Source organism: Anopheles merus, chromosome 3R (genome assembly GCF_017562075.2).
Source record: "Anopheles merus strain MAF chromosome 3R, AmerM5.1, whole genome shotgun sequence".
Lineage (NCBI taxonomy): Eukaryota > Metazoa > Arthropoda > Insecta > Diptera > Culicidae > Anopheles > Anopheles merus.
Genome location: NC_054084.1, coordinates 14,884,525 through 14,897,828, shown reverse-complemented (window position 1 = coordinate 14,897,828; position 13,304 = coordinate 14,884,525). Strand labels below are relative to the sequence as shown.

At 44.5% G+C, this 13,304-nt stretch overlaps 1 protein-coding gene across 1 annotated transcript in view; it reads left to right on the top strand.

Moving 5' to 3' along the window:
- The window catches only part of LOC121595498, an 85,458-nt gene that overhangs the window by 38,523 nt on the left and 33,631 nt on the right, over positions 1–13,304 (top strand). Inside the window, exon 5 of the mRNA XM_041919527.1 lies at positions 9,020–9,087. Within this exon, the coding sequence (XP_041775461.1) occupies positions 9,020–9,087 (68 nt within the window). The remainder of the gene's footprint in view (positions 1–9,019; positions 9,088–13,304) is intronic.

The following is a 13,304-nucleotide window of genomic DNA, read 5'->3' as shown; positions in this document are numbered from 1 at the left end:
TCAACGCGCGTCAACTGATAATTTTGTTACGTGTTGAAGGACGAGCTCATTTTTTATCATTACGTCTCGATACGGAATGGGTAGTGGAAGGGTGTTCGTTTAGGGGACGATTTGACAGGACACTCGCTGACAGTGTGAACGCACGTGAGATGTTTTGTTTTGCCAGCGTGTGCCAGCGAGCTGCTAGATATCGTTTTGGTAGGGATTGAAGGGTGTAAATGGACTAGCTTGTTATCGATACAATCCAGCAAATGTTTGAAATAGCTATATTTCAACTTGATGTATCAGATTCACAGAATGCCTAATAAAATGCCTTCAAACATCTCTCACGCTCTCAATTGATGTGTGGTTGGGATTTTTGGATCAACAGAATCCAATGTTTGAGGCTTTCACCATGGCCGTGCTTACGATATTAGGCGTGTCTTTAAAGCCACAATCTTTTGTCAAATTATGACATTTATGATGTTGAGACAGCTCAACAAATTTATTTCTAATAATGGGGCCTTTTATAATACTATCCATACAAAACCACACACAAAACTAGCCTTCGATTTTCAGCTTAGATTATATCAGCCTCAAACCTTAAATTAGATTCGAGTACCTGCTCGAAAAAAAGTCAAACCAAGATCGTGTTTGCATTTAAACCATGGTGCATTAAAGGTGATGGAATTTTGCCTGTTTTTTTATAACCAAATTTAAACCTTAAAATCTTAAAATCTTAAAACCTTCATTTAGAAGTACAAGCGATACACATCAGCCTTTTAAATACATACACCTTGGGATGAGCCCACCTGTATATTATACCCATTTGGATAGCTGCTCGAAAACTGCTATACAATGCAAACAGCTGACAGGCTGAAATCTCAAAAAGGGCCTACGATCTGAAAAGGAAAAGAGCGCCCATTATCGTCAATTTTGTGATAACCTTTATTTTTTTTTTGATGATTTGATGTTAGATTTTAGAATGAAGAATACAAACGAAGTTTGATCGTGAGCGACGGAATATTGGCTAGCACAAAAGAGCCTTTAGTAAAGCTTCACAAATAAAATTTAAAGAGTTTATTTCACAGACGCAACATGTTGTAATAATATGCTGAACATATCACTCAGAAAGTCTAAAAAGCATTTTTTATGAAGCATCTCTTAAACCATTCAAAGAGCTGAAGATTACAAATACACTCGAATAATTTGCAACCTATTCCCACTTCTCATTCGGATTAACACCTCCTTTACTGTAGTTATCGAGATGAAACCAAAATTCCTTTCACACTTCTTCAAACCAATCTTTCCAACAACCTCTTAGCAACAACCAACGTGCAAGTTGGGTAAGTTTTCCCTTGAAGACTCCCCTCTTCATCTTGAACATGTCGAACACGATCGAGCGAATCGACACGTCCAAACATGCCTTTGAATTTTGCAACCCCAACGAAGGTAGCAACAAAAACACATTTACAAGTTATCCAACATCTCTCGTTACACGGTACATTGTCGGTCGGTTATGTTGAGCTTGAATAAAACAGCACAAACACACGTAACCTTTCGGTAGATCGTCAACCGGCGAGAAGTAAGAAGAAAAAAAATAGCCACGAAGCTTCCAACTTCCTAACGACCACTACCGGTACCGGCTAATCTTCCTTGTTGGCACAGTGGGGCAGTCAGGGGAGAAATAGAACATGACACATGCTGGCAGCAGACGTTCGTTAAGGTGAGTTGTGTGTAAACGCTTGTCACTTGCAAACGCCCAAACCCACACCATCTTAGATCCTTTAGATGGGCCGTACATGATGCGTACAACATTCACATACACAAGTTGCCGGGCACACACCAAAATCCGAAACCCATTACCAATTTCTACACACACACACACACACACATACACACGGTAGGAAGCACTGGCCATTTTGTGAAAGAAAGGGAGAAAATGGCACGCAATTATCCCGACCTGCTTCCGGCACCAAGTCGACCAAAGCCCTCGGTTCCGAACGCTTGTTGCAGTTTCTTAACAACTTCCTGGCGTTGGGCAACTTCCCAAATGGCAGTGTGACAAGCTCAGGTAAGCTTCCCTGCAGTGGGAAGTGTTTGCTTTTGAGCCAGTGTGCTGCCGCTCCGAAAGATCATCTTACTTATCCTCCCTTGCCGCATCCCAAACCCCCGGTCGATTCGCAGGCCGTGTTTCGGGCAAATCCTTCAAGGAAATTGATAAGGGATAAACGTTCGAGTGATCGAAATTGAGATGCGATGAAACGAAACAGGGCACCGTCGTTTCGAGCAAAAGCGGCTTAACTCGCTGCTTGGGTGGGTTTATCGTGCAGATGAATCGTGCACTTTAGTATGTGTGTTGTGTGCTGTGCTGTGGTAAAAGTGTATCCCTCCAACACCGGGAAAGCCACGGCAGGGATGGTGACCAGGACGAGGACGTTGTGATTGAAGCGAAAGTGCTCCAATGGCTTCCTTCGTCTAGCAAGCGAACAGGCGAGAGCGAACGTGCCACTACTACCACTCCTGAGCCATGGCTGGGCTTCTGGCGGTAACACCCGAGCCTGCCCCCAAACCCGGGCCATGCACGTCACATTATTCTTTATTTTCATTTAGGCTTAATCCGGTACCGAAGCCTGCAGCCAAAAGGGCTGCGGCGGGCGCCGTTCTGTACGGACGTGTACACAGCATCATCTCGGTACGTTGCTTCCATCCCTCTCTCTCTATGAGCGCGCGCGAAGCGTTTATTTAGTAACTGCTTCGATGTGGTTTGGCTGCTTCTTATGGCTGCCACTGCTGCTCCACCGGCAGGAGGACGACGGCTATTGTTCGCTCTTTAGGTTGGGTCTTTAGCCTAAACCTCGTCGGGAGTAATGGAGAGGCCTCCCCAGCTTGCCGTTATTGCTCAACTCGTTCCCTGTGCAGACGAGTTCATAAAGTCTTTAGACAAGCCCGAAAGCGAGACGACGGTTGTAAGGCACAGGCACACAGTGTGCACAGTCTCAGAGGGAACCGTAAATAAAATGTGTAAATAAGATTTGTTCGTTTGCGGCGGAAGTGCGCCACGTGTGCGTGTATGATGCCGTGAAGACCGACCAGGCAGGCAAAGCGGCTTACCGTCCCTCCCCCTATCCGGGAGAAAAGCCTTCCGGAACTGAAAAGACTCGGCTCTAGTGGCGCTTTCTTGTGCCATTTTTATTCAACACTTGCTTTCGGTTGCTTCCGGACGCCCTACGCCCACATCACTTTGCCGGCGGAACAATACCGCCCCACCAGTGCTCGGTTGGCTGTGGATTGTTTACCAAGGGTGAAGGAAGGAGTTGCAGTGTGAGTGCTTGTGCAAAACAACTACAAAAGCAACTGGAAAGGCCTTTGTTTCAGAAAAATCCCTCACACACAAACGTACACACCCTTTCGCTTACCAGGATAACCGCTTAAGCCTTTACGTTAAGGATCACTCCCAATCAATGTGAATCGGATCAACGTGGAAGCTGGTGGTGGATTATGGTATGAAAGCGACTGCACGGCCGCACAGACGTGTGACGAAACATTACGCTACCTCCATTACGGTTTGAAACAATGCGGGAGTAGAAAGTGTGTTGCATTCGTTTTGTTTGACTTTTCTTTTATTGTATTTGGAATTCAGCGAGAGCAAAACGGATTGACGTTGTACACGGTACGTGTTGGCTGTACAGTTATTTGATCTCTTTTTGTTTTATGTTAGTAGTTGATAAAGATAAGGATGAATTGAAGCGTGGAAGAATTTTCAAATTTCATTCAAAAACGTAGCATGTTGTAGAAGTTGAAGAGACGGCGAGTAACTGATGGTTAGAATAACTTATGTTACGAGTATGATTTAAAATTGAATAAATTTATGATATCTTATTTCTCTTAAAAAATATTCGTTGAAAAATGAGAGACGTTTAAGGGCCAAGAAGGCTTAAATACTTTTCAAAATAAGAAAAAAGAGCCTCAAAAATGCTCTTAGCATGGTGGCGTTACTGAGGAACAATTTCTGAGACGATACATAACTAGACTCTCAGTAATGCATAATATCATATCTCATTAAGCTGATGCAATCTATCGCGTTGATAAAAGGTTTTTATTCTATTTAATATTGGGCCTAAAAAAAATTGTCAATTAATATACTATTTCACTGGTGTAATACTCTGAGAGTAAACTATCAAATAGGATTTGTTGAAATTCTAATTTGTGTAATAAACCTATCTTCAACAATAAAGTATGTCCATGTCCACTTTCCACTTCCAAAACAAAAACCAAAAACCCATTAGTTGCTCATTTGCTTCGGGCCAGAAAAGGAACATCGACGGCCAACTTTACGATGCGTTACAACATTAGCTCACCGAGTCATCTTTTTTTTCAGTAAAACCCTCCCCAACATACACACACACACACACACACAAACTCCCGCATCATCTAACATCGAAGCTCAAACTTCAATCCCGGGTAAGCCCCGAAACCCATCAAACCGTCAAATTGTGGAAGATTATGGAGATTAGGATAATTTTCATATTTTTATTCACCTCCCACCGGGCACCTGGGGGGGGGGGGGAAGGGAGGGTGCACAGATTTTGGGTCCGCTCACCAAAACCCACCCCAACATGTCGGGGATCCCGCTTACACCCCTTTTGAGCTGGGTGCGATTTGCTATATGACTATTGCTTTTTTGTTAACTTACTCTCACGCTCATCCCATCCTAAAACAACATCTGTCCCGTTACCCGGCACGGACAATCGGAACAAATTTCGGTTCATCATGCATCGTGCTGCGGCTGCTGGGAAGTGGCAGAAAGTGAAGCTGTAAGAAGGGATGAGCTGAGGGGTTTTTGGGTATCGCATCCCTTTTTCCGGTGAAGGGATACGGGAAAGAAGGGTAGGTTGAGTGGATTTAAGAAAAAAGCCCTCAGCCCAGCCCAGTGCGAAGGGTTATTGGTGGTAAAATTAGATTTGTTCGGGATTTATCCCCGCCCCCTGTCATGGGCAATTTTTGTTGTTTTTTTTCCTCGACATATTTGCCTACCCGAACACCCAAGCCTTGCACGCATGTATAAACCCTGCTGAGGCGAGTTTGCAACACCAACTTCGTCCTGCCGCGGCCCCCAGTGTCAGGGACGTGATGGTGGTGATGCAAATTCGAACGGCCCCCTGCAGGCGGTATCGTTTTCCCTGCCGGTCACGTTATGATGGGCTTCGGGATGGTTCGTCCCGTGGATAAATTCAAACCAAAGTTCACCGAAAACTTCAACGCCAACGGCATGTTGTCGTTTGCAGGACACAGCCAACCAACGGAAGCACATGCAAGGCAAAGAAGCAAAGAAAAAGAAAAAAACACACGCCCAGTTCGTAACGAGTTTTCACATCATTTTCCTCTGTGTGAGTGTGTGTGCGAGTGTTTTTTTTTTGCATCGTGCAAAACACTCTTCCTTCCATATTACACTGAACCGGTGGCTAAACGTCGTCGAACGTTTTGCGTCATTGGCAACGATGGGCTGGTTTCGTTTTTTTTTTCCTTTTGCTTCTGCTCGTTTTTTTTTTGGTTCTTTAGGCTCACTTCTTTTACTAACGATGCTACCAGCGTTGCAAAAGTTCAAATCTCTACATGCCAACCGTGTGGATAACATCCCACGCCTCCCACGCGCTTGGTCCATTCCATAACCAAAAAGCAATCTAGCGCGTCAGTCGATGGGCACAATGTGCTGAGGCCGGGGAGTATGGAGTGCCAACAACACCAACAACAACAACGTGGCAACAGTACGATACCAGTGACACGTTCCTGTCCAATATCGAATGCTCAATAAAAAATCAACTGTCGTAAACCGGTAAAACATTCCATCTGTCGCCAGTTTGGGGCAGTGTTGTGCTGTGTGCTGCGTGGATTGGGTATGGTGCCGCTGTTTGTTAAAATCTGTGTTTCCAATATGCTCTTCGGCTGCACCCATATGACGGTTTTCAAGTGAGAGGTTTGCTGCTACTTTAAATATTGAAGTTGTAGAAATAACAAAATTGAAGCTAACGAATTTTTTACCAAACACAAAACGCCTGAAGGTATGCAAAATGTGTCACATTCGATGTTATATGGGTTAAAAATGTACTTTAACAAAAAAATTGTCATAAAAAAAGCTTATGTTTGCAGATACCAATGTATTGGGCTGACATATTTGTCATCAATTCGTTGTTTTTTTATGCCTGTTGCCAAAATAAGGCCATAATTGAACGAGAAATGACTACTATTTTGACAAACGTTGGTACTTTATAATTATTATTATTATTTATTGGTTATTCTTAAACGGCCCAAAAGGCCTAATTAAGATGGGAAACAGTACACAAAATATAGAGAAATCAAGATTTGTATCACAGTTCACTGGGGCCACGGTAGTAGCCGGAGATGTTCCTTGAACCACTGAGTTGAAATGTTAAAGTTAATTGTAAATCCGAAACAGTGTTACATAGAGTCTCTCTAGACCTGGGTGGTCGGGATGGTGCGTAGATATCGATGTGATGCAACAAAGGCGATGAGTTGATGGAGCCATTTAGCAAACCAGCGATGAAAGAGCACTGTACATTGCATGCTCTAACCGAATTCTAATTATTGAATGCTGTTCACACAAAGCAACATCTGCAATTAATTCAGATAAAACACATTTTGTAGATTTTAAACAACATTTCATAAATGAAAAACAAATCTTTCAGAAATCAAAACGAAGTGGTTAGATTTCAAATTGCATATGAAACACATTTGAGTTGTGCTTCAAAGCGTGCACACCCAACCCCAAAGAAGCGTTTAGGAAATGAATTTTGCAGTCTAAAACACTTCTCTTCTGCTGGAATAAAATTCAATTAAACTAGCCACTAAAATGGGTTGAAACAACCGTAAAATGGGTGGCTATAGAAACCGAAACATCCGTGGGCCAAGGTTTATCCGTTGCCGCTTCTAACACTCTCAGTGAGCGTTGTGAAAAAAAACAGCATAAGTGTAGCCGTTGTTGAGATGCCGAAATAAAATGCCACAAACAACCCAGGCGTCAGCCCGGTCAGCTTGTATGCAAATACATAAAACGCTCCAACGTCCCACGGTCCACAAAAACAAGCTTCTACTTAAACGCGCAACATCCCTCGCCGAGCTGAGTAGTCTTATATATTTTAAACCCGAAACAATAGTGCACCATTCTGCTGATGCTGCTGCTGCTGCTGCTGGATGCCGCCGCGAAGAGTTTTCTTTTCCTCCTTTTTGTTTTGTTCCAGTGAGGGAGTTTTTAATACCAGCAGCTGCAACACTGCATTCACAACACACCGGCACAACCCGACCACACAGCAATGCATCAGCATAAATATGTTTCATCGTTTTTCGACGAACGTTTCGCTCCGGTTGTACGTACACAGCTGGGACCACGGGATTGAAGTGCAAGCGGCAGTGCATCCGACGACACAAGCCCGCCGCGTGCACCGTGCGAAGTTGTGCAAGTGCAGTGTAAACCTGGTTATGACTTTTTCTCTTCTAACCTCTTCATCTTCTGGTACGATGGCCACTGCACCGCTGATGAGGTGGTGAACGGTACGAGGTGTAAAGAGCAGTGTCTAGGTTACCGCTCACCAGGCAACTCCGGCCAGCTGCAGCGGGGCAGCTTATTTCACGTGAATGTTTCATTGCAGCTCGTTTTAACCCGTTCATAAAACAACACACCACCTACCAAAGGTTTCAATTGTGGCAGAAAAAAAAGGTTACAATTTCCTTTCCAGACATTGGTGGAGCGCCGTTGGTTCCAAGCGATTTGGTGCACTGCCGAGTAGCGGGAGGTACCAGCGACGAGTAACTTTGAACTTTTGGGTTACAGCTACTAGGGTTTAAGCGTTAGTCTTCACGGTACCGGTTTACCTTTCAGAAACTGTTTTTTTGCGACAAAAAAATGCTTGTCGACTTCCTGCTGATTCGTGGGATGTGCAGCTGTATAGAACAAGTTTTTGAAGGTATAAAAATACATTTTTTAAACCACCAAACTCCTTAGATTGCTACAAAGAAAAACATGTTTACACCACACGCAATTCTCCACTTAGACGCCTTTGTATGGTTAACAAAAAAAAAACCATGGCCTAAACTAAACCCAAAGTGTTTAAGTGGCTCAAAACCCATGTGCAGATGTGTCATTCCTGTTACAAATGTTACAAAATTGCTCCAAAACTTAATCGACACGGATAAAAAACTTTTACATCCACAAAATCGCTTACATTTTCGCCGTTTCTGCCGCACAGGCATACGAAAAGGGTTACAAGTTTGCAATTCCAAATTGCATCATTATGTTTTCCTTTTCGTGTTTGTAACGTGTGCTGTTGGCTAGAAAAAGGAACAAAAAACGGCCCATCTACTTTGCCTTCAACATTATAGGTACAACGTTGTTCGACATGCACCCGTTTGCCAGCTTTCGTTTGCCAGGAAGTGACTATGATTTATTAGGGCGGCAGTGACTTCAGTTCACACCTTTGCCGACCCGTATGGATCGAGCAAATTTGTTTGAATTTGTAATTTTGCTCCCCCCTACTGCACCTTGCACCGTGCATCGAATTGGGTGAGTGATGGCATACGCCAGAGTGCACAGGGCACGCTTGATTCGTGTAACACACTAACCCTAACTCTTTGCGTCAACCCGACCACACAGCGCAAGACTGAAACGCAAGAGCACGAGTTAATTGAGCCCTAACAAGACGGAATGCCATTAAGAAGCACTTTACCCTTACGCGTGAGCGAATGTGTGCAAGTGTTTGTGTTCTCCTGCAGCAAAAGATAAGCAGTGGAAGCGATGTGCTGTTTTGCATCCTCTCCGAAAACGCTTACAGATGAGAAACCAGCGGCAGAGGCAAACTTCCGTCACCAGGCAGACGCCTCTGCAGACTGACAAGTGAACAGCCGGTGGATGTTCTTGATCTTGATAGTGTGCCTTCCAGGGGTAGAGCTTTGGTGTAAAATTAAGTGCCTGAAAGTAGGTAAAACAATGCATACTAATATGTTTACGTATGTGCTTTCTTTACAGATCGGTCCGCCGGGCAACTCTGTCTTCTCTTGCGTCGAAAAGGGGAACGGAAAACCCCCCCTAAGAAGGTAAGACAAAGTTGCTTCCTTTCTAGCATTGAGAACGTGAAATACGGGCGAGGAGCGGCATTGAATAAGCAAACCCATCATCGTTGGTGGGGAGGCCAATGGTAGAGGCAAGTTTGTGCTAAAGCATAAATAATTGAGGTTTTCGAGCGCAAACAATGCAACGGAAATGGTGTCTCTCATTAAAACTTTACACGTACCTCGGTGTGGTTGGTGATAGCTGGCAGCTTCGTTAGTGCAATTAGGGAAGTTGTGGGTTGCATGGAAGGGGATTGGAATTGGTTTCCGCAAACAAGCAAGGAAATTTTCATTGAAAAGCTACTTAGAAGTTCAGAGAATTGAGTATAAGTGATAGTGAGTAAGACATTTTATGTACTCGAAAAGGTTTTATCGATTGAAAACATGCGCTTTGGAGAGTTTTTGGAGAGGCTTGTCGTATTCTACAAATTTCAAATTATGGTCGTCCACGATTGTATCTAATCTTTGAAATTTTGATCAATAATTCACCGTATTTAATTATCAACTTTTTTTTTCAAGACTTCACGTATCAATCAGCGTGGGCGTTCAATGCCGTGTAGGATATTCTGACCCTGGGGCCCTTTCCGTTTTAAGTTCGAAGGCTGAAATTTGAGCCTGTCCGCTGTTTGCATTGTATAGCAGTTTTCGAGCAGCTATCTAAGTGGGTATAATATGCAGGTGGGCTTATCCCAAGGTGTATGAATTTAGAAGGCTGCTTTTTATCGCTTCTGCTTCTGAATGAAGATTTTAAGCGGGTTTTGAGAATTCGTCAAGTCTCAAGAAAGCTTGTATGAGCAAAAGCTTTCACCCGCCCTGTCAAAAAGTGATGTTCAAAATTGGTTATAAAAACATGCGAAACCACCTGGACTACATACACTTTGATTCTAGATTCAACCACGTGATCTCTTTAATGCACCTTGGGGTAAATGTAAACAACACCGTGTTTTCGAGCAGGTACTCGCATCTAATTCTAGCATTGAGGCTAGAATAATCAAGACTGAAAATTGCAGGCTAGTTTTGTGTGTGGTTTCGTATGGAGTGTTTACATGATTTCAGCCTCCAACTGTCAAACTCCATACAAAAAACTGACTAGAATCGTGAAGGGCTCTCCTTTCAGAGTGATAAAAAAGTAACTCTTATATAATACTTATTCAATCCATTTCCATTACTACAAAGGTAAATTACTTACGATATTGAGTGTATCGACAACACTTTCTATGTAATACGTTCAGTGTATTGATCTCTTATTTCAACTATTTTCAACCTTGAAATAGTATTGACCCTAAAGTTCTGTTACACAGATATACTTTGCAATAAGCTTTAAAGACTGTTAACTTTTCTGTTTGCCCTGAATGCTCCACTGACAACAGTCTCACCTTAATCGCTGTAAAATTGCCTGCCCACTTCTTTGAAAAGCTTTCCGAACCTCAAGCGGGAAGAACAACTTTCCGAAAAACAATCTAAAAAAACCCACACTTTCCAACACTTTAACACGTACCGTTCGCGCACCGTTCTAGCTCGCACGTTCGCAATCACCCGAGGTGACAGTTGGGCAAAATTTATGGATGTGATTTATTTCGCCCACGGCTTTGCACCCGGTTGCACTCCAGGCCCAGCTCCTGCCCATTTTCAGGGCTTGGCCAACACCTGACGAAATCACCTTGCGCTAAGTTGACTTAAGGGACACCGGGGACATGCCGGAACAGTCGAAACTTGCTTGCACACAGAGTGGCTGACAGAGTTCATCATCATGGTCCGACGGGCCAACAAGGTACAAATATTTATACGTTCGCTTTTTCCCCCCATTGCTTTCTTTGGAAAATGTCAGTTTGATTATTCATTTCTCACCCGGGAAAAGCATCCAGTACGGTCCGGAGAAGGGCACTGCAGACAAAACAGGGCCGCCGAACAGTCTTTAGAATCGTAAGAAAAGGAAGTTCTGGTTTTTTGCTTCAACTTCCTTCCAAACATACTTTTGGGGAACTCACTCCCGAGACCTTTCCTTTGCTTTCGGTGCGCCCAATATCCCACCGCTGATTGTTCCTCGCACGTTTTCCGTACGGTAATCGCTTCCTGCCGGTTGTGTGTTGGTATTTTTTTTTTGGTTCTGACTTTGTCTTTTGTCTGCCTGAAGCCATAAATACATGTAGACTCAGTCCACGATCCAGCCGCGCGTCGCCGATCATCCCATTGAGCATGGGGCCCACGTACATGGAAGCCGTCGAAGCTCGGGAGCAGCATAAAACTAATAAATATGCATGTCTTCTCCTGGGAGGGTGAGACCATTCCCTCGACGACAGAGTGGAGGAAGATGGCACAGTCAGGCAAAGCGGCTGTTTTTCCCTGAAAAATGAGCTACAAAAGCCGGGAGAAGAAAAAAAAACTTAGAAGTTGGCGCCTCCGGTGGGAATTGATACTGCCACTGTCTGTCTAGTACCACGCCCACCGACGTTGCAGCAGCAGTGAAACGAGCTGCCACAAATCGGATTTGCAAACGGTAGCTTAAAGCAAAACTGCCTCCGGAGGTGTCGGGCTTGTTTGGGGCAAGTACACTGGGGGAGCTTTTTCGACTCCAATTCCACACTCTTGAACTTCTTTGCTGCAAGCTTTATTCAAAGTCTGAAGACATCCTTTTCGAACAGAGTAAAGCATACTTGCTATACTCCAAGGCGCTGCGGGTGTGCAGATATGTGTTGTGAAAGATAAACAGTCACTCCCCCTTCGTCATCATCTCCCCGGTCTACATGTCACCGCTGTACACAGCACCAGTTTATGGAAAAATATTTAAATTTCATTCCCACAAAAGCGTTGCACTACCTTAACACATGGAGTAAAAGTTTCCACAAAGGGCGCTATTCTCACCCTCAAGACACGCTGAACACCTCACAAGCCCCCCCCCCCTCCCTGGCCAACCTGTCAGCTACGACACGAGTAAGTCTTAATCTTTCGTACATCCCTCCGGGGCATATTTGTGGTGGATGGTAATGGGTCTTAGCGCCATACGGTAGGACGAGGTGTTTCGCTAGATAGTTTCGCCACACCCAGCAGCGCACCAGCAGGGACTGTCGGTACCACGTGGATGTGTTGCCCATCTTGAGCAGCCCCTTCTCGCACCAAAGCAGACAGTCTGTTTTGTTCTGCTAATTCAATTGTTTTATTATGAAATTCAATTGTTCAACACCCTTGGCAGGATGAGCTTGCGAGATGAGCGAAACAAGAAGCCGCAGGCTTTGATCCAGAGCAATAGATACGCTCACTTGTGGCATTGCTGGCATCCCTGAAGGTACAGGAGCACTTCAAGCCTCGAAATGAGTGTACGCACCACACCTGAAGTAGACGCTTTGCTTCCAACAACATTTTACCATTCCTTTTGGTACTCACACTGCTGTGTGTGAGTGTGCTCTTTTCGTTGTCAGCAAAGCATACTCAAGCCTCAAAAAGCCCGAGAGCTGGGAAATGGATACGCGGCCCCCTTATGCTTCCCACTTGACACTGTCGGCACTAGACCGAAAGCTGTCGATCTCTATCGACAGGGCAACTTCCCAAACGATACCCAATTCCGAAAAATCCCACTTGAAACCTGAACCACTGCCACCAGTTTTCCACGTGAATTGGGACTTCCAACCTCTTACCAGCTCACCTTCCACGCTCTCCACTCTGATACGAGGGCAAGGTTTCACTTGTCTCATTATAATCCACAAATTGCACCACCTGTCTGGTGTGCATGGGGTCTGGACCGACCAGCTGATGCACATTCCGGGCTGTCTTCGAGGTATCATAACGGGATTGCTAATGCTACCGAACCCGACCGTCTACCTGCCAGCAGCTCAATCAAAGTCTTTGCATCACCAGTTCTCCGCTTCCTTCGCAACGGTGCACTTTGCCTGAAACGATAACAAATCAAATTAAATTTCTTCCTCCTGTCTTGACTGTGGTCTTACGCGATAGCAAATGAGTGTGTTTGTGTGTGTGTGTGAGAGAGAGAGAGAGAGAGAGAAAGAGAGAGAGAGAAAGAGAGAGAGAAAGAGAGCGAGAAAGTGTTATTTTAGACACCATTAGCATTGTGCGGAAGCTGCTTCTTGAGAAGGAAACCATAGCAGCCAGCAGCTGCGAGAACATGATGCAATTCGTACACCTGTGTCGCTCGTCCTGTTGTGCGTCACAGACTTCACTCTTCTTGCTCCACGTTCCGGACAGGGCGT